Raw genomic sequence first — 21,640 nt, forward strand, 5'->3', positions numbered from 1 at the left:
CCAGCAGTGACCACTGGCCTTCTTACCTGGTCCCTGGTCTCTCCACGGCTGCCCCTGACTGGAACGGCTATACCCAGAGCCCGTCCTGTGGTAGCCGGAGCCCTGTCTTCCCCACCTCCCTGTGGGAACACATGGTCAGAGGATTAGCAAGTTGTCAAATGTCTTAACCCAAATGACACATCATGTAAAGGTGGCAAGGCGGCACCAGGTTGGCAGTTTGCCTGTACTTAAATCAGAGGGAGGGTCATGAAAAAACGCAAATTTAAGGGTTGCATCCCCAGAGAACCCGGCTCGGGAGGGAGTCACCCATCTGCCTGTTAAACCCTACCCCAGGGGAATCTGGTATTGGTGGTGAGAGGTCAGACTCTGCAAACAAAGACTCCAGCAGCCCAACCACTCCTCTTCCCTGTGGCCCCCTGGACCCACACAGGCCACGGCACCCATGACCAAGCCCATCCCTCTGGGGCCCTGGGTGAGGCATGGAGCAGCACTTCTGGGACTTGTGAGCTTCTCCCCATTCTCCATAAACTTCATTCACACACACTTTTCACACTTTAAAATTTCCGTAACTTCCCAGTCCATGACACCTTGTCCTGTTCGTCTCTACCAGAAGGCCTGATTCAATACAAACTCATGTGATTTTTTAAAGGAATCATGATAGTCCATGGCGCTCCACAAAGAAGGCCCAGGCCACTCAGCCCTGCCATGGGTACCGTCCCTGCTCCACAGGTGCACTGGAAGCATCTGCGAGGCGGGCCACACTGTCACCAGGACTCCCAGTGCGTGACCACACATGCAGCGTGCAGGCCACAGGCCGCCTGGGGCTTTAACTATGAGTGAAGGACGGCCTTGCAGGATGTGCCTCCGCCAGGCTGGTCCTCCCTGGACATGCTGCGGTGTCCATGGGGGCATGGCTTTGTGCTGGCACATGCTGCCAGGCTGCCCTCAGGACACACATGTCTGTTAACAGACACACAAATCTGTTAGTTCAGGACCTGTATCCTGAACTAACAGATTTCTGATCATATCACCTCAAAAAACTTCAAAAGCTCCCCAGTGTGAGGTGGGTAGAAAAGCCATGACTCGCCTGGCATTCAACAGCCTCTGTGGTCTCTGAGGCCAACTTAACTTCCCCAGTGTCCTCCCACTGTGGTACCTTACCCCAGTCTAGCTACTGAAAGTCCCCCAAGTCCACCTTCCTGCCGGGATGTCATCCCTTTGTGACTGCTGCCCTTGCCTCTGAGCTACTGGTCTGCAGGACTGGTGACATGCCCCTCACATCTGGCCAGGGTCAGCCCGTGTGTGCTCATCTTACGCACGTGGTCTCCAGCTCACCTCCAGCATGGGCACTCATGACCACACACGGAGAATAACAGGTGACTCCAAGCTCGGAGCAGTTGTGAGCTCACGGCTGTCGGCATGGGTCCAGAGGCCAACACACCAGGAGTAGGTTGGCGTTGCAGTGGCCTGGCTGTGCGGCCCGCGTAAGCAGACAATGGCAGTCAGGACTGCAGAGCCCCACCACGTCCCTACAGCCCCTCCCCAACAGAGGAGGGGTAAGCTCGGCATTACCCGAGAACACGGGGCTGGGGCCAAGCGATGGAGGCTCCAGCCTAACGTCTGCAACTAAGAACCAACCTTGGTTTTGGGTGAGCCACGTGGGGAATAAGGTTCTTCAGCAAAATGAGGCACTGAACCATATAACCTTAAGTTGGATTTGTGAAGAAAATTACTTTGAGAACAAAAAAGGGAACAGTTTCCAAATCACGAAATGATCTTACTAATCTATCACAATCTATCTAAAATGTAGTTCGCCGCATTAATGGAATAATACAACAGGAAAATGCAGTCTGCCTCATTAACTTGGAATAATATGACAGGACACTGATTTCTGCCCATTTGTAGGCAAACTTCATTAGAAAGGAGTCAAAATTTAGTTTCTATACAAATTACAAGTAACTGTACCACTGCATTAAACTAACAGGTTATCTTTAGTGCTCAAAATAAACTTGTCATGCAGGACCTCCTGGCCTCTGAAATGAAAGAGGAGTTTGGCCTGACAGCCGCCATGCCTGCGGCCACCTAAGCAGCCTGTGTCTCTGAAACGGAAGGGTTGGGCCGGGCAACTGCCATGCCTACTGCCACCTAGGCAGCCTGTGTCTCTGAAATGAAAGAGGAGTTTGGCCTGACAGCCGCCATGCCTACTGCCACCTAAGCGGCAGTGTCCAGGACCTGCAGGTCTCTCAGCCCCTTGCCATGGTTTCGCTGACAACCTCAGTTTGGAGAGGGGAGGGAACCCGCAGGACTGCGTGTGCAGTGCAGACTTTTTTTTTTTTTGTAAAGACAGGGTCTCGCTATGTTTCTCAGGTCCGTGTCAAACTCCTGGCCTTAAATGATTCTCCCACCTCGGCCTCCCAAAGTGCTCAGATTACAGGTATGTGCCCAGCCACGGCGCAGACTTCTGAGGACCTGCCAGCCAGGTAAGGAAACAGACAATGTGAGAGAATATCACATATTTATTTTGCAATAAATCAACTTTGTTTTGGGGTCCCAATCTCTGTCTATCTATAGTTGGTGGCTGAAAGTCAAAGACAGAGAAAAGGATTGGGAACAGTAGAAAAAGCAGCCTTCCCTCTCATGGTTGGACATGGCTCCACACACCCTGGCTGCTCTCCTTTCGTGGGGTGCTACACACGACACCTGGTGGGATCTGGGCGCACCTGAGGTAGCTCACAAAACCTCTGAGAATGGTATTTGCAAGGCTGACACCAAGTAGTTCTCCTAGAGATACTCTGGGTGGATAAGAATCTGGGCTGAGTTCTCTTATTCCATCGAGAAAAATAATGGGACTGCAGTAGTTACAGGTGTAAACATGAACTGAAGGAGGGCATGAAAGAATAATTAAAAAGTCTTATTAACAAAATAAGCTAATAAGATGTCTAACTTCACTGACAGACAAAGCAGCATTCAATCAATGAGATACATTTTTCATCTACCAAATTGTTTTTTACAAACCATCAGAACACGAGGTCAAGAGATCGAGACCATCCTGGCCAACATGGTGAAACCCCGTCTCTACTAAAAATACAAAAATTAGCCAGGTGTGGTGGCAGGCGCCTATAATCCCAGCTACTCAGGAGGCTGAGGCAAGAGAATCGCTTGAACCCGGGAGGTGGAGGTTGCAGTGAGCCAGGATCGAGCCACTGCACTCCAGCCTGGGCAACAAGAGCGAAACTCCATCTCAAAAAAACAAAACAAAACAAAAAAAACCCCAGACTTTTAGAAGTGTCAAGGGTGCCCTGAAATGGAAACTCTTGCTCACTGCTGGAGAAGGTATTCAGTGATCATTTTACCTAAAATTGATTAAATTTCAATCTACGATCCCACAGATGATGACACTCTGTTTTAAGAAAATAATAATAATACACATAAAAGCATTAGGAGTAATGAGAAAAAAATGGAAAGATCCTCAGAGCTCCAAACAGGGAACAAACTATCTAGTAGTGGAAGATTCTGGGACCGTTGCTTAAGAAGAATGGTGTTAACGCCCGAAATTAGGTGTAAGTTGGAAAGCAGGATGCACACTGCGCGGAGTGTGCTCACCACAAGATCCAAACACGGAAAGCCTCGGCAGAAGCCCACACTTGTTATCTTTATGTGACAGAATTAAAGGCCATGGATACTTCCTTTTTAATTACTTTCTTTATACTCATTTTTTATAATATACTTTTATTGTAAGAAAAAATAAACCTAAACTCTTGTCAAATAAACAAACATTACCTAAGCAGCCCTTCTACTTTGGGGAACCCCAGAAAGGTTGTTACACACGCAGAGAAAGAGTTCTTAATTATTTAATTAATGAGTGAATCCTTCCTGAGAAATTTTCCAAATGGGACCAGAATTCAAACCACTGGGTAGAGATCTATCATTTTAATTCTTCTTTTTTTTTTTTTTTTTGAGATGGAGTCTCGCTCTGTCGCCCAGGCTGGAGTGCAGTGGCGTGATCTCGGCTCACTGCAACCTCCGCCTCCCAGGTTCAAGTGATCCTCCTGCCTCAGCCTCCCAAGTAGCTGGGACTACAGGTGCCCACCAACACGCCTGGGTAATTTTTGTATTTTTAGTAGAGACGGGGTTTCACCATGTTGGCCAGGCTGGTCTGGAACTCCTGACCTCAGGAGATCCGCCTGCCTCGGCCTCCCAAACTGCTGGGATTACAGGCATAAGCCACCACACCCGGCCCCATCATTTAAATTCTATTCTGTTCATCCAATTGTATCAGCCTCTTCTTAGAATTCATTTATCAACAAAACTCAGGAAGCAGTTAGGGTCTACGTCTGTGGGGCTTCTTGAGGCACCTGGCCCTTTCCCACCTGCATGGTGTGAGCCCCAGTGGGCTCGGCCGGTGATGCGTCTGTTCTCCTTCATGCAGGCCTTGCAGACCACTGCCTTCAGGTTGTGGAATTTGGTGAGCCGAGATCTCTGCAAACAGACCAGATGCAAATGAGATGTGAGGGGCCAGATGTGACTGGAAGGAAGCTTATGGGACACCCTCCCACGCCACTCCCAAGGCTAGGCAGCAATGGTGGCTGCACCCTCCTCCCAGGCACAAATCGCAGCAGTTTTCCTTCAGCATGGCCACATCCCAAGGGGTTCTTCGAGAACATATTCTCCTAAATCCCCCAGAAAAATAACACCAAGAAGCTTGTGTAGGTTAAACAATCATTTCTAAAAAAGAATCTTCAAGTCCTATTATGACCATTTAGGTGATTACCACACAATTTTACCTTAAAAATGTTTGGATTTAATATATCTTAATCTTTCAATTCTTAATTATAAGAACATTCAGCAGAAATGCCAAGGCCAGAAAACAAAAACAAAAACAAAACATCAGCAGATCAAGAAACGGAACATGGAACATTCAACCTTTCCTTCAAGCTTCCTGTTTTATTACTATTATTCTATCCTGTACTTTTTTTTCCAAACTAGAACCTATAATCACTTGGAACTCGGTCAAGAGATTGGATAAAGAAAGGAAGAGATCCTTGAAGGATGATTTACAGGCTGTGGTCCAATAAGGCTACTTCAGCTTTCATTTCTATAGCCTACTTTCCAATACTTGCTGGCTTATTAGAAGCATATTTTTCCTCTTATTCTGCTTTTGCTCTCTACAAAATTCAGGCTGCTTCTAAGTTCTAAATACTTGCAGTCCTATGCCACTCTGGAATCCGTGTGTGTGTGTATGTGAGGAACAGTGATGGCAACACATTACCAAATGTGTTCTCTCTGCTATGAAAGCTTGGAGTGCTTTATCGTGACAGACCGGTACGCTCTCTCACGGATCACACCGCTTTTTGCATCCCTGCGGGTACTAAAACACATTCCAAATGAGCTTGGCTTGAGGCCTTATTTGGAAATCTTCCAGGAGTCATGTAGCGATTGTATTTATAAAGCTGGACAGCAGCCAGCGTCCCCAACTAAACTGGCAGTCTCTGGGGAGTATTTTCAAGTAATAAACCATAACTATACCTATCGGATTAGTCTGATTATCTGTGGGGACACTTTCGCAGGGAGTACTTGTTCCTCATTAAAAAACGGGGAGAGGGGCTGGTCACGGTGGCTCATGCCTGTAATCCCAGCACTTTGGGAGGCTGAAGCAGGTGGATCACTTTGAACCCACGAGTTCAAGATCAGCCTGGGCAACATGGAAAAACCTCATCTCTACAGAAAATACAAAAATTAGCCAGGCATGGTGACGCACACCTGCGGTCCCGGCTACTCAGAGGGCTGAGGAGGGAGGATCACTCGAGCCCAGGAGGTGGAAGTTTGCAGTCAGTGGAGACTGCACCACTGCACTCCAGGCTGGGCAACAGAGCAAGACCCTGTCTCAAAAAAAAAAGTATGTGTATTACATATATGTGTACACATATGTGTGTGTGTGAGAAATAGGGAGAGGAGTAAAAAGCACTTCAAAAATTAAAAATGTGTCAGACTGGTGTGATGCTGCTTGCCCTACCTAAGCATAAGTTTCGGAGTCCTGAACCCTATTTAAGAATTCTGGAAGAAGCTACAGGTTGAGCACTCCTAATCTGAAAATCCAAAATCTAAAACTGCTACAAGCGGAAAATTCCACACCTGATCTCATGTGATGGATGCAGTGAAAACACTGTTTCATGCATGTCATTAACAATATTGTATAAAATTACCTTCGGGCTATTGTATAAGGTGTATATGAGACATACATGAATTCTGCGTTTAAACCTGGGTCTCAGACCCAAGAGATCTCATTATGTAGGTACAGCTGACCCTTGAACAACATGGGTTTGAACTGCATAGATCACTTACACTCCCATTCTCTTCTGCCTCTGCCACGCCTGAGGCAGCAAGACCCACCCCCTTCCTCCTTCTCCTCAGCCCACTCAACGTGACGATGATCACCTCCATTTAATGGACAGTAAATATAGTTTTCTCTTATGATTTTCTTAATCACATTTTCTTTTCTCTAGCTCACTTACTTTATTGTAAGAATACAGTATATAATACATATATAATACAAATGACGTGTTAATTGACTGCTTATGTTATTGGTTAAGGCTCTGGTCAACAGTAGGCTCTTTGTAGTAACATTTTGGGGGAGTCAAAAATTATCTGCAGGTTTTCCACTGCAGAACGATTTGGAGCCCTTAACCCTTGCACTGTTCAAGGATCAACTGTATATGCAAACATTCCAAAATTCCAAAAACATTCAAAATCCAAAACACTCTGGTCCTAAGTATTTTAGATAAGGGCTATTCAACCTGTATGAGTTATGTTGACGCTGAAGCCAAATGCTTCAAATCATGTGTTCCTGGTTTAATGGAATAATGGAATCCTTTATTTGGAAAGCATTAATTTGAAAAATGCAACAGCCAACTTCATGTTTTTTGTGTAGCCTGGTACTACAGGGATGTTTCTGGTGAAAGGTAGGTGTCTGTGAACTCACATTTTGTTCTAAAAGCACCTCCACAGCATAACCCTTTTCAGACTGCAAGTACTTCTGATGAAAAAGCTTCCCATCAAATATATTCCAGGGCATGAAATCACTCATCTTCCAGGGGAAGCCACACGCGCTGTTGACTAAAACCAGAGTGGTGAGGCCGCGGACGAGAAGGGAGCCCAGCTGCACGGCTCTGGGGTTGATGTAATCAGGCTGTGGAGACCAGAACACACACCAAAAATGTAAGGCAGGAGTCACACACGCAGGAAACAGATCTCAGCACTGCACAGTTACTCTGCTCCAAACGGACGCTCGCTTAGAATGGACGGCATCACCATGGCTGCGTCCTCAAAGCTGAGCTTCACCAGCTCTACTGATGACAGAGGTCTTGGAAGCAAGCTCGGCTGACAGAAACGAGGGCGCCTCTTCATTAAGAGTGTCCCCATCCATCCGCCCATCTGTTTGAACCTCAGCCACTGACTCAGGCCTGCTCCACACACACAGGCGTGAGCACAGTCTCCTGCCTCCCAGGAACCTCTGGGCTGAGAACAGACATGGTGAAAACTGTGGTCCACTAGGAGAAAGCTCACATGATCATTCACTTCTGGGTGCATTCTTTCCTGAACAACTTTCTTCGAAGGCAAAGGGACGGACAGGGAAGCCAAGAGAGTATCATTTTAGACACTATTAAATTTATTGTATTTAAAAATCATAATTGTTGTAATGATGAGTATTTGTTACGAAAGATCTAACTTTAAATGAATACTTACAATTTAAGAATAAAACAGCTTACATATCTCACCAGGTTGGTAGGCTGATAATCTTTGCAAATTAAGATCATACCCGTATGAAATATTTCTTTTCACTGTCAAATTTACCTTGATGTCCAACATTCTGACTGTTCTCAAACAGGGAAGTCATCCTAAGATGCCGCAGAGGGCTCCTGCATTTAGCAAGAACGCTGCATGAGACACTCTCTGCCTCCTGGCTGACACTGGCCCCAGGGGAAGTGACACTGATATCTAGCGAGTGTCCACATGAATCCATAAATGAGGTAAGTGCAACTGAATCCATCATCGTCCGGCTTATCTATGCAGCGCAAATTAACCAAGAGGTATTTTAAATAAAACTGAAACAAATTAGGAGAAAAGTAACAGATATTTTAGCCCCTTTAGAAGTTAAGGTTTCACTTACTAAAATAGAAGCTTGCTAACCATTGTAAGAAATTTATCATGAACTGAGATTATCCGAGAGTTAATCTAAGGTTTAATCACAATGATTTTGGTTGCACAGTACTACTTTATCCTCAAATAGTGCTGTACGACACTTTGTGTTGTACAAAATTATCCAAAACAACACTTGTTTTTAAAAACAGCAATCATTATACAAGTACACAGGGCTCAGCAGATGCTGACTAACAGGACGTGTTAGTGAGAAGTGCATTTCCTACAGAAGCCTGAAGGTGACTGCCAGTATTGTTTTAGCATCCATTCTATGCTTTTTCTTATTCATTGTTATTTACAATGGTTTTCAAATGTTAAATCAACCTTGCATTCTAAAAATAAACCCAACTTGGTCATCATGTATTACTGGTTTTATATATTGCTGGATTTGATTTGTTAATATTTTGTTTGGAAGTTTTGAATTTATTTTCATGAAACAGAACGGCCTACATTTTTATTTCTTGTGACGTCTTTGTTAGATTTTTGCATCAGGATTTTGCTGGACTTATAGAAACAGTTGGAAAGCCTTCCTTCTTCTGCTCTCTGGAAGAATGGGTGCAGCACAGCTGCTGGTTCCTCCTTCGGGGTCTGGAAAAACTCACAGGGAAGCCCTCTGATCCTGAGGTTTCCTTGTGGGCACAGTTTTCATCTCAGATTCAATGTTTTCAGCAGACATGGAACCATTCAAGTTTTCTATTTCTTCATACCTCAGTCTTATTAGGTTGTATTTTTCAAGGAATGTGTTCATTTTACCTGAAATTTTTTCACACGTTTACTCTTCGTGGCACACATTTTACCTGAAGTTTCCAATGCATTGGTATAAATGTTCCCTCATCTCTTTAGTCTGCATTATCTATATATACAGATGTCCCTTTTTCAGGCTGTATACTGGCAATTTATGCTTTCTCCTTTTTTGATCAATTTCGTAACAGGTTTATCAGTTTTATTCATCTTTTCAAATTAACTTAGAAAAAAAGACTTTATATTTTTAGAGCAGTTTTAGGTTCACAGCAAAACTGAGAGGAAGGTGCAGAGATTTCCCACATACCCTCTGCTTCTCTACAGATCAATGCCTCCACCTGCCAGTCCCTGGAGGACACATTTGCTACAATCGATGGACCCACACTGACACGTCCCTCAAGTCCACAGCTGACACGAGGGTTCACTCTTGGCGGTGCACATTCTGCGAGTTTGGACAAACACGTAAGGACCTGGACCCACCATGAGACTCATCCAGAGCAGGTGCACTGCCCTAAAGTCCTCCTGCTGCCTGCTCACCCTCCCTCCCCCGAGCCCTCAGCAAGCGCTCATCTTTCTACTGTTTCCATTGTTCTCCCTCTTCCGACTTCCTATAGCTGGAATCAGACAGTAGCAGCTTCTTCAGGTTGGCTTCTGTCCCTCAGTAATACGCATTTAAGTTTCCTCCATGTCTTTTCATAGCTTGATAGACTTGTTTTTAGTAATGAATGACATTCCACTGTCTGGATGGACCACAGTTGGTTCATCTCATCACCCATCGAAGGACACCTGGCTGCTTCCAAGTTTTGGGAGTTACGAATAGGGCTGCTGAAACGTCTGTGTACAGGTTGTGGTGTGGCCGCAGCAAGGAGCACAGCTACTGGACTGCGTGCTAAGACCCGTCTAACTTTGTAAGAAACCGCTTCACAGCCATCCAGAGTGGCTGCGCCACTTTGAATCCCTACCAGCAAGGAGGGAGAACTCCTGCAAATGACATAAAAAGAAACCTTTCTCTATTCTCCATTCGTTTCCTATTTCACTAGTTCCTGCTTTTACTATTTCCTTCCTACCTACCACACACCCCGCGTTTGATTTTTTATTTGTAATTTATAGAGATGTATACTTAGATCATTGATTTTCAGCCTTTTTTTTTTTCAAGTACATTCATTTAATTCTACAAATTTCCTTCTCAGAATAGCTTTCAGCTGCATCCCACACATTTTTATGGACAATATTTTCACTGTCATTCAAAATATTTTATAATGCCGACTGTGGTTTCTCCTTTTTCCCTGTGAATTATTTAGAAGTGTACTGTTTCAATTTCAAATAATTGAGAATTTTTACTTATTGTTATTACTGATTTCTAGCTTACTGTGGACAGAAAAAAGATGGATGATTTCAATTGTCTGAAAGTCGCAGAAGCTTGCTTTATGAACTGTCATCTAGTCAATTCTGGTAGATTTTCCATATGCACTGGAAAAGTGTTTACTCCAGTTTTTGGGTGCAGAATTCTATAGGCCCGTTAGGATGAGTGTGTTCACTGTGTTCAAAAATGTGTTCAGAAATTCGAATCCATAGCAACCTTCTGTCTGTTTGTCCTATCAGCTCTTGAGAGGGGCTTTGTTAAAGCTCCACAGACTTCCTCTGCAGGGGCCAGACAGTGAAGAGTTTAGGCCCCCTATAGTTTCTGTTAGATATTCTTTTTTAAACTAACCCTTTAAAAATCCCAAAAAGCATTCTTAGCTCATAGACCCACACAAAAGCAGGCCAAAGGCTACACTTGGCCTACTGGCTGCAGTTTGTGGACCCCTGTGCTCACAGGTCCCACCGTGATTACAGATGTGTCTGCTTCGTTCTTCAGTCGTGTCCGTTTTCATCTGATGTACCTGGAAGCTGTGCATACTAACTTACAGATCTAGAGAATCCGGAAATAATCCCGGGGTGCTGACCTTTCTTCTCGGGTGTCCCTTCTTTCTTTCACGGCCGTTTCTAACTGAAGTCTACTTCTGACGCAGGCACACTGGTTTCTTTGGGTTAGCAGTGGCATGAAACAGCTTTTTCTGTCCTAAAACTTTTAATTTTCCAGTGTCCTGAGACCTTAGGTATCTGTTTGGTTGGTGATTATTTTAATTTTTATTTTGAAATGACTACAGATTCACAGGAATTGACAAAGATAGGATAGAGGGCTGTACCTTTCACCGATGGTGAACATCTGACATACTATAGGACAATATCCAAACCAGGAAGCTGACATCAATGCCATCCACAAACCTTATTCAGGTTCTAGGCACTTTCAAAACCTGGTGGGTTTGTGCAGCCCCTGCCACCATCATCAAGACACAAAACTGTCTCTTCACATAAGACCTCCCTCATGCTGTCCCAAGTCTCTAGCAACTGGTAATCTGTTATCCATCTCTTTATCGTGTCATTTTCAGAATGTAACATAAATAGAATCATGTAATATGTGACCTTTTGGGATTGGCTTTTTTACTCAGTATAATTCCCCTGAGATCCATTCAGGCAGTTCCAAGCACCAGCCACTCACCCAAGCGCCAGCCACTCATTCCTCTTTATTGCTGAGTTGTGTTCCCCGGCATGGATGCACCAGCCTGTTAAACATTCATCCATTTAAAGACATCTGGGTTGTTTCCAACCTATGCTACTACAAATACAGCTGCTCTGAATATTCATGCACAAGTTTTTGAATGAACCTAAGTTTTCACTTCTCTGGGATAAATGGCCAGGCGTGTGATTGCTAGTTCAGATGGTAAATGCATTATTAGTTTTTAAGAAACTGCCAAACTGTTTTCCACAGTGACCGACACCAGCCATGTAAGAGGCTAGTGTATGAGGATCGCATCCTTGCCAAAATTTGGTGGTGTCACTATTTTATTTTTAATTTCAGCTGCTCTAATCCGTGTGCAGTGATATCTCACCGTGGTTTTAATTTGCATTTCCCTAGTGGTTAATTATGTTGAACAACTTTTCATGTACTTATTTACCATCTGAATGTCTTGGGTAAAATGTCTGTCTTTTGCCTACTTTCTAATTGGATTGTTTTTAATGTTGAGTTCTGAGAATCTTCATATTTTCTAGATATAAGATCTCTGTCAGACAAGTGGTTTGCAAATATTGTCTCCCAGGCAGTGGCTTGTCTTTTCCTTATCCTAATAGAGCAACATTTTTAATTTTGAATTTAAAATGTTGAATTAAATATGTTTGAATTAAAAATGTTTCCAATTTATCAATTTTTCCTTTTATAGACTATGCTTTTGGTATGAAGTCTAAGAACTCTTTGCCTGACCCTAGATACCAAAGATCTTCTCTTTTTTCCCCAAAAGCGTAATAGTTTTATGTTTTACATTTAATTTCATATTCCATTTGAGTTAATTTTTGTAAAACGTGTGAGGCCAAAGACAAGGTTCTTCTGTTTTTTTTCTTTTTCTTTTTTTTGGCTTATGGGTATCCAATGCTCCAGCCACATTTGCTAAAGAGGCTGCCTTCCTCCAATGAGTTGCTTCTGCACCTTGTCCAGATCCGCTGGTGGGACTCGCGTGGGTCTACGTCTGGGTTCTCTATTCTGTTTCATTGACCTTGTGTCTGTCCCTTCACCAACACTACACTCTCTTGATTACAGCAGTCGTATAGCGAGGTATGTTATCAAGTGCAGTGATTCTGCCCATTTTATTATTCTTTTTCAAGATGATTTTTGTGATTTTTAGTTCCACTGCCCTTCCAGATAAATTTTAGAATAATCTTGCCATATCTGCAAAAAAATACCTTGCTGGGATTTTTGCTAGCAAGTACATCAAACCCGTACATCAGTTTGGAGGGAACCAACCTCTCTATTATGCTAAGCCTTTCAGTACATGAACATGGCATGTGCCTCCATTTATTTGGGTTTGCTCTGATTTATCAGTATTTTGCAGTTTTTAGCATATAGATCCTGTATATGTTTATTTGATTTATGCCTAGGTAATTCATTTTTGTGAAACAATTGTTAAATGGTACTATCTTTTACATTTAGGTTTCCATATGTTCATTAATAGTATATAGAAATGTAGGTGATGCTTGGTATGTATGTCTTGTAGCTTGAGGCCTTGCTGAACTCTCACTAGCTCTGGTTTTGTTTTTCTTTTTTATTTTTTTGAAAGACAGGGTCTCACTCTGTTGCCCAGGCAGGAGTGCAATGGCGCGGTATTGGCTCACTGCAAGCTCCACCTCCCAGGTTCACGCCATTCTCCTGACTCAGCCTCCCGAGTAGCTGGGACCACAGGCACCTGCCACCACGCCCGGCTAATTTTTTGTATTTTTTAGTAGAGATGGGGTCTCACTCTGTTGCCCAGGCTGGAGTATGGTGGTGTGATCATGAATCACTAGAGCCTTGGCCTCTCCGGCTCAAACAATCCCTCCCACCTCAGCTCCCTAAGTAGCGAACACATCCAGCTACTTTTTCAATTTTTTGTAGAGATGGGGGTCTCACTACGTTGCCCAGGCTGGTCTTGAACCTCTTTGTTTAGGTAATCCTCTTACCTCAGCCTCCCAAAGTGCTGGGATTACAGGCATGAGCCACCACACCTGACCTAGCTCTAGTTTTTTTGTAGATTCCTTGGAATTTTTTATTTGGAGAATCATGTCATTTGCAAATAGAGACAGTTTTGTTTCCTTCTTTTTGTCTGCATGCTTTTTATTTCCTTTTCTGTCCTCACTGCACTAGCCAGAACTTCCAGCACTATATTGAATAAGAGTGGTGAGGGCAGACATCCCTGTCCCTAATATCCCTGATACTGGGGAAAAGCAATTAGTCTTTTACTGTTATATGTTACATTGGCTGTAGGGGCTTTTGTAGATGTTCTTTATCAAGCTGAGAAAGACCTCCTCCATTATCATTTTTCTGAAAGTTTTTTTTACCATGAATGGGCAGTGAATTTTGTCGAATCCTTTTTCTGAATGATCTATATAATCATGTGACTTTTCTTCCTTAACCTATTAATATGGAGGTTTCACTGACTGAGTTTTAAGTACTAAACCAGCCATATAGTCCTGGAATAAAGAATCCACTTGGTCATAGTGTATAATTAATTGCTGGATTTGATTCACTCATATTTTGTTAAAGATTTTTGTATCTATGTTCATAAGGGATAATGGCCTGTAGTTTTCCGTTTTGTACTATTTTTTTTTTTCTGTCTGGTTTGGGTGTCAGGGTAATACTGGCCTCACTGGGGAGTAGTCTACCTTCTTGTATTTTCTGGAAGACTGTAGAACTGCCATTAATTCTTCCTTAAACATGTGGTAAATTGCCGAGTGACACTTCTGGGCTAGAGACATCTTTTGGGGGGAGTTTGCAAACTGTGGATTCAATTTCTTTAACAGTTATGGAGTTCTTTAAAGAACCTGTTTGGTATTGGGGGTTGTGGCCACCTGTGCTTTTCAGAGATTTGCCCCTATATCTAAGTTGTTGAAGGCATGTGTGTAGAGTTGTTTGCAGTGCTTCCCTTTCTTCTCAGAAGGGTCTATAGTAATACCCCCGCCTTATCCCTAATAGTACTAATTTGTGTTTTCTTACTTCTCGACAGGCAAACGCATCAGAGCGTAAGTGGCTTCTAACGACAAGCTGACCCCCCTTGATCTCTGTCTTCTACAGGATCTTGACATGGCACTTTTTTATAACCTTTTCGGTTCACTGACACCTTCAAATAGCTTTATTAAAAAATGTTGTGCTAGCTTTTCTATTTGTCTTCAGCCAGAAAGTGAGTCCAAAGAAATTGTTTCTCTCTACAGCTCATTTTTGGAGTATGACACCCCAAGGCTCAGGCAAGAAAAGCAAAAATAAACAAGTGGGACTACCTCACATAGCAAAGCTTCTGAACAGCAAAGGGACCAATGAAGTAAACGAAAAGGCAGTCTATGGACTTGGAGAAAATATTTGCAAACCATGTATCTATTAAGGGGCTAACATCCAAAATATGTAAGGAACTCACACAACTCGACAGCAAAAAACAACCCAATTAAAACACGGGCAAAGAACATGAACAGACATTTCTCTAAAGGCAATACACAAATGGTCAGCAGGCATATGCAAAGGTGTCCAACACTAATCACCGCGGAGATGCAAATCAAACCCACAGTGTGAAATCACCTCACCACGTGTTCGGAGGGCTATCGTCAAAAAAGACAAGAAATAAGTGCTGGTGAGGATGTGGAGAAAGGGGAACCCTTCTACACTGTTGGTGGGCATGTAAATTGGCACAGTCATTATAGAAAACAGTACGGAGGTTCCTCCAAAGCCTAAAATTAGAACTACTATACGACCCAGCAATCTCACTTCTAGGTATAGATCCAAAGCAACTGAAATCAGTATGTTGATGAGATACCTGCACCCCATGTTTCCTGCAGCACTCTATACAACAGCCAAAGCTCAGAACCAACCTAAGCATCTATCAACCGATGAATGGATAAAGAAAACAGTACATATACAGAATGGAATACTGTTCAGCTATTAAAAAAAGAAAAGAAAAGAAATCCTGTCACGTGACGACATGGATGGAAGTGCAGAACTTTATGTGAAGTGAAGTCAGGCAAAGTCAGACAAATACTGCACAATCTCACCTGCATGTGGAATCTAAAAAACGCCAAATACAAACAAACCAAGAGCAGAACGGGAGTTCCTGGGTGAGGGAGGAAATGGGAAGAGGTGAGTCCAAGGACACAGAGTTGCGGTTACACAGGATGAATGGGTCTGGAGAGATCTAATGCACAGCATGAGGACTAGAGGTCATAACACTCTACTGTACACGGAAAATCTGCCTAGAGAGTAGATTTTAGGTGCTTTTACCACACACACATACACAAAAGGTAATTATGGAAGATGACGCACAGGTTAATTTGGGAAAAAACAAACAAACAAAATCTCTTTTGTATTGTGAATCTTTCTGGTAGTCTCATGAAGCCTATGAACACTTTCTTAGATCAGCAGTTAATGTGTATAATAAAATACAAAGATTTATAAATTAATTATGAGACAGTTTTCAAAATAATATAAAAATCAAATGTAAGATACAGTAATTTAGCCCCCTTTTTATATAGGTTGAGCATCTCTATTCTGAAAATACAGAATCTAAAATACTGCCAAATCCAAAGCTTTTTGAGCACCGACATGACGCTGAAAGAAAATACTCATGGGAGCATTTTGGATTTCAGGTCTTTGGATTATAAATGCTCAAGTAGTAAGTATAATGAAATATTCAGAAATCTGAAACACTTCTGGTCCCAAGCACTTTGGCTGAGAAGTACTCAACCTGTAAAAACTGTACATAAGACCCAGCAGTGGGCCTAATAACCATAGTTTTGAGAAAATGATGACAGTAAACAATATATGAGGACTTCTCCAACTGTAATGAAAATATCTGATTTCTATTGGTAACAGAACCACAGGTGCTGTTGACTATATCATAAAGGAAATGATAAATTTCAGTTAGAAGTTAGTGAAAACACAGGTATATTTTTTCCTGTTTCAGACCACAGATCCCCACTGAAGGACCCCTGCACTACAGCCTAGTTTTAACAGAGCCAGCAGGCTGATTCAAAAGGTGAGTTGGGTCATGTCATTCCTTCGTTCCAAGTCTTGAGCAAGGAGAAACCCCTCACCAGGCTGCCTGGGCCCATGGCTCTGGCCCCGTCCCTTGCTCCTCCTGATTTGCCCGACACAGGCACACCCCCACCCCGGCACTGGCCATCTACTTAGTACGCTCTTCTCCCAGAAAGCTGAATAGTTAATTCTCTTATTTTTTCAAGTCTTAGCTCAAATAGCCCCTTTTTAAAGTGGTCAAATAAAGGTGCAGCCCACCCTGCCCATACCCGGAAGCTCAGGGCTCAGCTCTGCCTCTCTACGTTCCAGGGTGCTGGCTGCCCCTTTGCAGGCCCGTCCACGCCAACGCTTCCTGGTTCTGCTTCCTGCTTCCGGTCCATTTCCCCCAGTAGGATGTGGTTCTGCTTCCTACTTCCTGCCCATTTCCCCTGCTAGGATGTGGTTCTGCTTCCTGCTTCCTGTCTCTTTCCCCCGCTAGGCTGTAGATCCGAAAAGGGCAGGCGTCGCTCACTGATATCCCATTCTCTTCACAGAGCATGGCATAGAATAGGCGCTCAACGTCCTTTTTTTATTGTTTTAAACAAACGGAATGAACTGACAAGAAACTTTACTGTGGGACATGAATGGGAACAAGTCCTCAGGGAGGGGTGATGATGAAGAGGACTCTGAGTTACACATCCTCCTAGCGGGTGGCACGGTGTGTGCCAGGCGTCCACAGGTCAAGTCCAAACCAAAGGTCTGGGCTCTCAAGTCTCATGCTCCTCTTAGAAACTGCTGGGGGTTAAAGAATCCTTATAAAAAGAAAACTTACATAAGATGTGCCACAGCTACTCTGGGTATGGTAAAGATTAATAGATAAATAAATGGCAGGAGCGTTCTTTCAACACCTGGGCTGTGATCTCTGATGGAAGTCTGCAGAGTGTATGAATCAAGGAAAATTCCACAGACAGAAATGAGCATTTTATGGCAACTCTATCAGGTATTAAATATAAACTGTAAACCAAGAAAAAAACATTAAGCTGGTAAAAAGGTCACAGCCTGAAAGGGCTGACTGTGTTGATGAACTGATCTCTCAAAACATAAACATTTCCCTTTTGTTTTCAACTTCTTCAGTTAACTGCTCTATTCTAAGGGTTTCTCTGCCATCCAGAATGAATGGTGCTCTCCCAGGCATCTGGGACTAGGGACGCACGCACAGCACAGGGCAGCATGAGCCAGTGCTCTCCCAGGCATCTGGGACTAGGGACGCGCACACAGCACAGGGCAGCGTGAGCCAGTGCTCTCCCAGGCATCTGGGTTTAGGGAAGCGCGCACAGCACAGGGCAGCGTGAGCCGGTGCTCAGGCATCTGGGATTAGGGAGGCGCACAGCACAGGGCAGCGTGAGCCGGTGCTCTCCCAGGCATCTGGGATCAGGAACGTGCGCACAGCACAGGGCAGCGTGAGCCGGTGCTCTCCCAGGCATCTGGGATCAGGAACGTGCGCACAGCACGGGGCAGCGTGAGCCGGTGCTCTCCCAGGCATCTGGGATCAGGAACGTGCGCACAGCACGGGGCAGCGTGAGCCGGTGCTCTCCCAGGCATCTGGGATCAGGAACGTGCGCACAGCACGGGGCAGCGTGAGCCGGTGCTCTCCCAGGCATCTGGGATCAGGGACGTGCGCACAGCACAGGGCAGCGTGAGCCGGTGCTCTCCCAGGCATCTGGGATCAGGAACGTGCGCACAGCACGGGGCAGCGTGAGCCGGTGCTCTCCCAGGCATCTGGGATCAGGGACATGCGCACAGCACAGGGCAGCGTGAGCCGGTGCTCTCCCAGGCATCTGGGATTAGGGAGGCGCATAGCACAGGGCAGCGTGAGCCGGTGCTCTCCCAGGCATCTGGGATTAGGGAGGCGCACAGCACAGGGCAGCGTGAGCCGGTGCTCTCCCAGGCATCTGGGATCAGGAACGTGCGCACAGCACAAAGTGGCTTTCTGCACCTGCTCTACGCAGAAACAGGCACTTCCTCCTCTTCTCTAGGGGGTTACCCAAACCCCTGTGCCAAGCACTCAGATTTCTATTTCTTACCAAGTGGCCGCTTCTCCATCCTCTCCATGTTCACATCTGGCTAGAGTCCACATTTTCAGTTCACATTCAAACGCCTCAAAAGATGATCTCACTGTCTCTCCTGCCTCACCATTCGTCCCTGTACCAAACCGCTCCAACCAGCCTCCACTCCTCCAATCTCCTGGAATTGTTCTCAACAAGGTGAGCAGTGACCAAGGCTCAGGCCCAATGCGTACTGACCAGTCTTTTCTGGCGCACTGCCCTGCTGCACGTGGTCGCCCCCACATGCCAGCACTCTCTGCTCTACCATTCCTCTGGTATCCCCTCGCCCACCCCTGTCTTCCTCCTCCACACTCTGATCTCTGTGTTCACTGTCTTTCTGCTGGTCCTTAAACAAGGGTGTTATTCCCCTTGGCTTACTGTCCTTATCACACTACACGTACATCTCTCAACTGAACCTCATTCTCATCTATTTACAAAGACATGTCTTATGCTTCCCAAATCTTCAATGCCAAACTCTCTTCCAAGCTTCACACTTGCACATCCAGCTGTCTGGAAACAGATCCCATACACAGTCCTCACAAAGCTGACTTCATCACCTCCTCCCCTTGTCTGTTAACCTACCCCAGAGACCCGAACTAGAGAAACAGTAACCACACTAGGGCCTCCTCCTCATCTCATGCTGTAATCACGATGAGGGCCTAGCAATTTCACTTCCTGAATGTGACCTGCCATCTCTCTCTTCACCTCCACCTCCAGTTCTGCCGTCCCAGTTAATTCGTTACAGCTCCCCGTGTACCTGGGCAAGGCTCCTCACTGGCCTTTTTAGGGCCACCCGTCTGCGGCTCCCAAACACCCCAGGGAACTTCTTTGCTCTTTCTTCAGAAACAGTCCCCACTCTTTCCCTTGTTCTTACCTCTGACTCATTAAATCCTGCCCACCTTTACAGATCTAGTCCAGGAGTCATTTCCTCCTTGGAGTTTCTGAGACACCTTCCAGGCCCAGACAGGGGCATCCCTCGTCCCTGCATCCACTGTGCCCTGTGTGTCTCCTGTGCAGTTCTTGCCGCTGCACTTACTTTCTCAGGACTCTGAGCTCTTTGAAGGCCTCCTTGCCGTACCTTCTCTGTACCCCTCCTCACAAATCTGGCACATCACAGGAATTCAAATTTCTACTGACTAAATGAGTTTGCTGATTAAGTATCTGAACATGATTCTCTACCAGCTGAGGCTGCTCAATGAATGCACGAGCGGAAGTGTCTGTATAAGGAAATATGCTGATTCCATTCGAGAACACAATGCTTATTTGCAAGGACACAATTATTGACTTACTGTGTAACAGGCCAAGATTCTTACTCAACATACGTCCTTTGTAGGCAAAAGCAAACCACAATAAGCCTACCCTGACCTGAGAGCTTGCTGTTAGGAACAGATAACCTGAGAACTGTGTTTTGCCAACAATCCGTTTCCACCCTGAAGGAATGGAGTTCACAAGGCCTTTGCTTTGTGAGCCCTGCTGCCTATGTGCTGTGTGATTACAAACATTCCACAGTGGGTTATTTAGAAAGATACTGAAACTGCGGAACTCTGTGCTGACACACTGATTACAGCAACAACCACAGATTGGACCTACTTCGTATGAACACTTTAACCACCAGCTTAGGGACCATCCCTGAGTTACAGCAGAGGGAGCCCTGAATTGGAAGCCTCAGCTCTCTCACCACCTGGCCAAGGGGCTGAAAGCAGGTGATGCCACTTGGGTGGGTTGTGGCGATCTCATCTGTGCAATGAAGAACTGGATTTGGTTCGGTTCAGTCACCAACAGCTAACAACTACTGAACCAGGTGCAAATGTGGAAGTCCTATCCTCAAGAAATTAAAGTATAATGGAAATAAAGACAGATGACATCAAACTATTATCTACTGATGTGCTCTGAAGGCCCTTCACAGGTAAAGCTGCTATGACACGCCGCAGCAAGGACAGGTGAATATTCCTTAGGAATGTAAAGTGACATCACCAGTTCATCTAACAGATGCCATCCTGGGTCAGACACTCAACCAACAATGCTCCATTCATTGCACTAACACTGAGTGAAGGGAAGAAGACAGGTGATTATTTCCCAAACTGAAAACTGAAAAGTTTGCTCTTGAAAATAACCAGGCCTAAATGACAGACGTGTTCATTATTAGCAGTTAGGATGTGCTCTGAACAAGTGTTACGTGTGGGTCATTTTTTCAGTGAAAAAAAGCCTCAACAAGTCAACAATAAACATTAAACAATTCTGTTCCAAGCAAGAACTCGCCAATTCCTGGTGCAAGAGCATCAAGAAGAAATGAGATCTCATCTCGGGGAGAGTAAACGGCTGAAACGGAACCTGCTGGGGCCACGCCAGTTCACCCTGTTTTTCCTAAATACACCTACTTCTGCCAGGCTCATTCAAGCTAAAAGTAAACCAAACTTGCCATGTTCCCATTTCACAATTTACATATAATTTACCTGTTTTATTTCTCTGCCTCAAAGAATTACACATATGATCAAATCCAAAATGGGCAAAACCACCAGTGGAGGGTTTGAAGGGTGAGGAGCCAGGACGACACAACCTGAGATGCGCTCTTGCCGAGTCAGAGCACCTACTGTGCGGAGTGGTGTCAGCACCAGAGTGAAAGTTTAACCCAAGATGCTTTTTATAGACATTGTTTCCTCAGCGAGGCTTTCTTTTGCCCGCTACTCTACGGAGAAGTGAGGGTAACAAATCCAGGTAGAACTGAGGAATGATCTGGCATGGTAGCAGCACTGTGTTGGTGCAGGGGACTCTGGGATGCTGGGTTTGCATATTCCGTTGATTTGGTACCTGGGCATTTACATCCAGCATCAACAAGCACACCTATGATCTTTCCCAGACCAACAAGCACACCTATGATCTTTCCCGGACCAACAAGCACACCTATGATCTTTCCCGGACCAACAAGCACACCTATGATCTTTCCCGGACCAACAAGCGCGCCTATGATCTTTTCCGGACCAACAAGCGCGCCTATGATCTTTCCCGGACCAACAAGCGCGCCTATGATCTTTTC

General features: G+C 44.8%; 1 protein-coding gene across 11 annotated transcripts in view; it reads right to left on the reverse strand.

Annotated features, from left to right (window-relative positions):
- Positions 1 to 21,640, reverse strand: part of LOC105487621 (family with sequence similarity 120 member B) — an 85,835-nt gene that overhangs the window by 7,438 nt on the left and 56,757 nt on the right. For 9 of the 11 annotated variants that reach the window (XR_011623204.1, XR_011623203.1, XM_011751113.3 and 6 more), the window contains 3 exons: positions 6,980 to 7,186; positions 4,371 to 4,479; positions 27 to 119 (listed from right to left, as the gene is read on the reverse strand). Coding sequence is in view for 8 of the 11 variants with exons in the window: in XM_011751113.3 (XP_011749415.2) it covers positions 27 to 119; positions 4,371 to 4,479; positions 6,980 to 7,186 (409 nt within the window). In the remaining 3 variants the exon portion in view is untranslated. Of the gene's footprint in view, positions 1 to 26; positions 120 to 4,370; positions 4,480 to 6,979; positions 7,187 to 12,324; positions 21,628 to 21,640 lie in introns of those variants that run through there. The other 2 variants (XM_011751114.3, XR_011623205.1) reach the window with 2 other exon arrangements.

This window comes from Macaca nemestrina, chromosome 5, assembly GCF_043159975.1.
Source record: "Macaca nemestrina isolate mMacNem1 chromosome 5, mMacNem.hap1, whole genome shotgun sequence".
Lineage (NCBI taxonomy): Eukaryota > Metazoa > Chordata > Mammalia > Primates > Cercopithecidae > Macaca > Macaca nemestrina.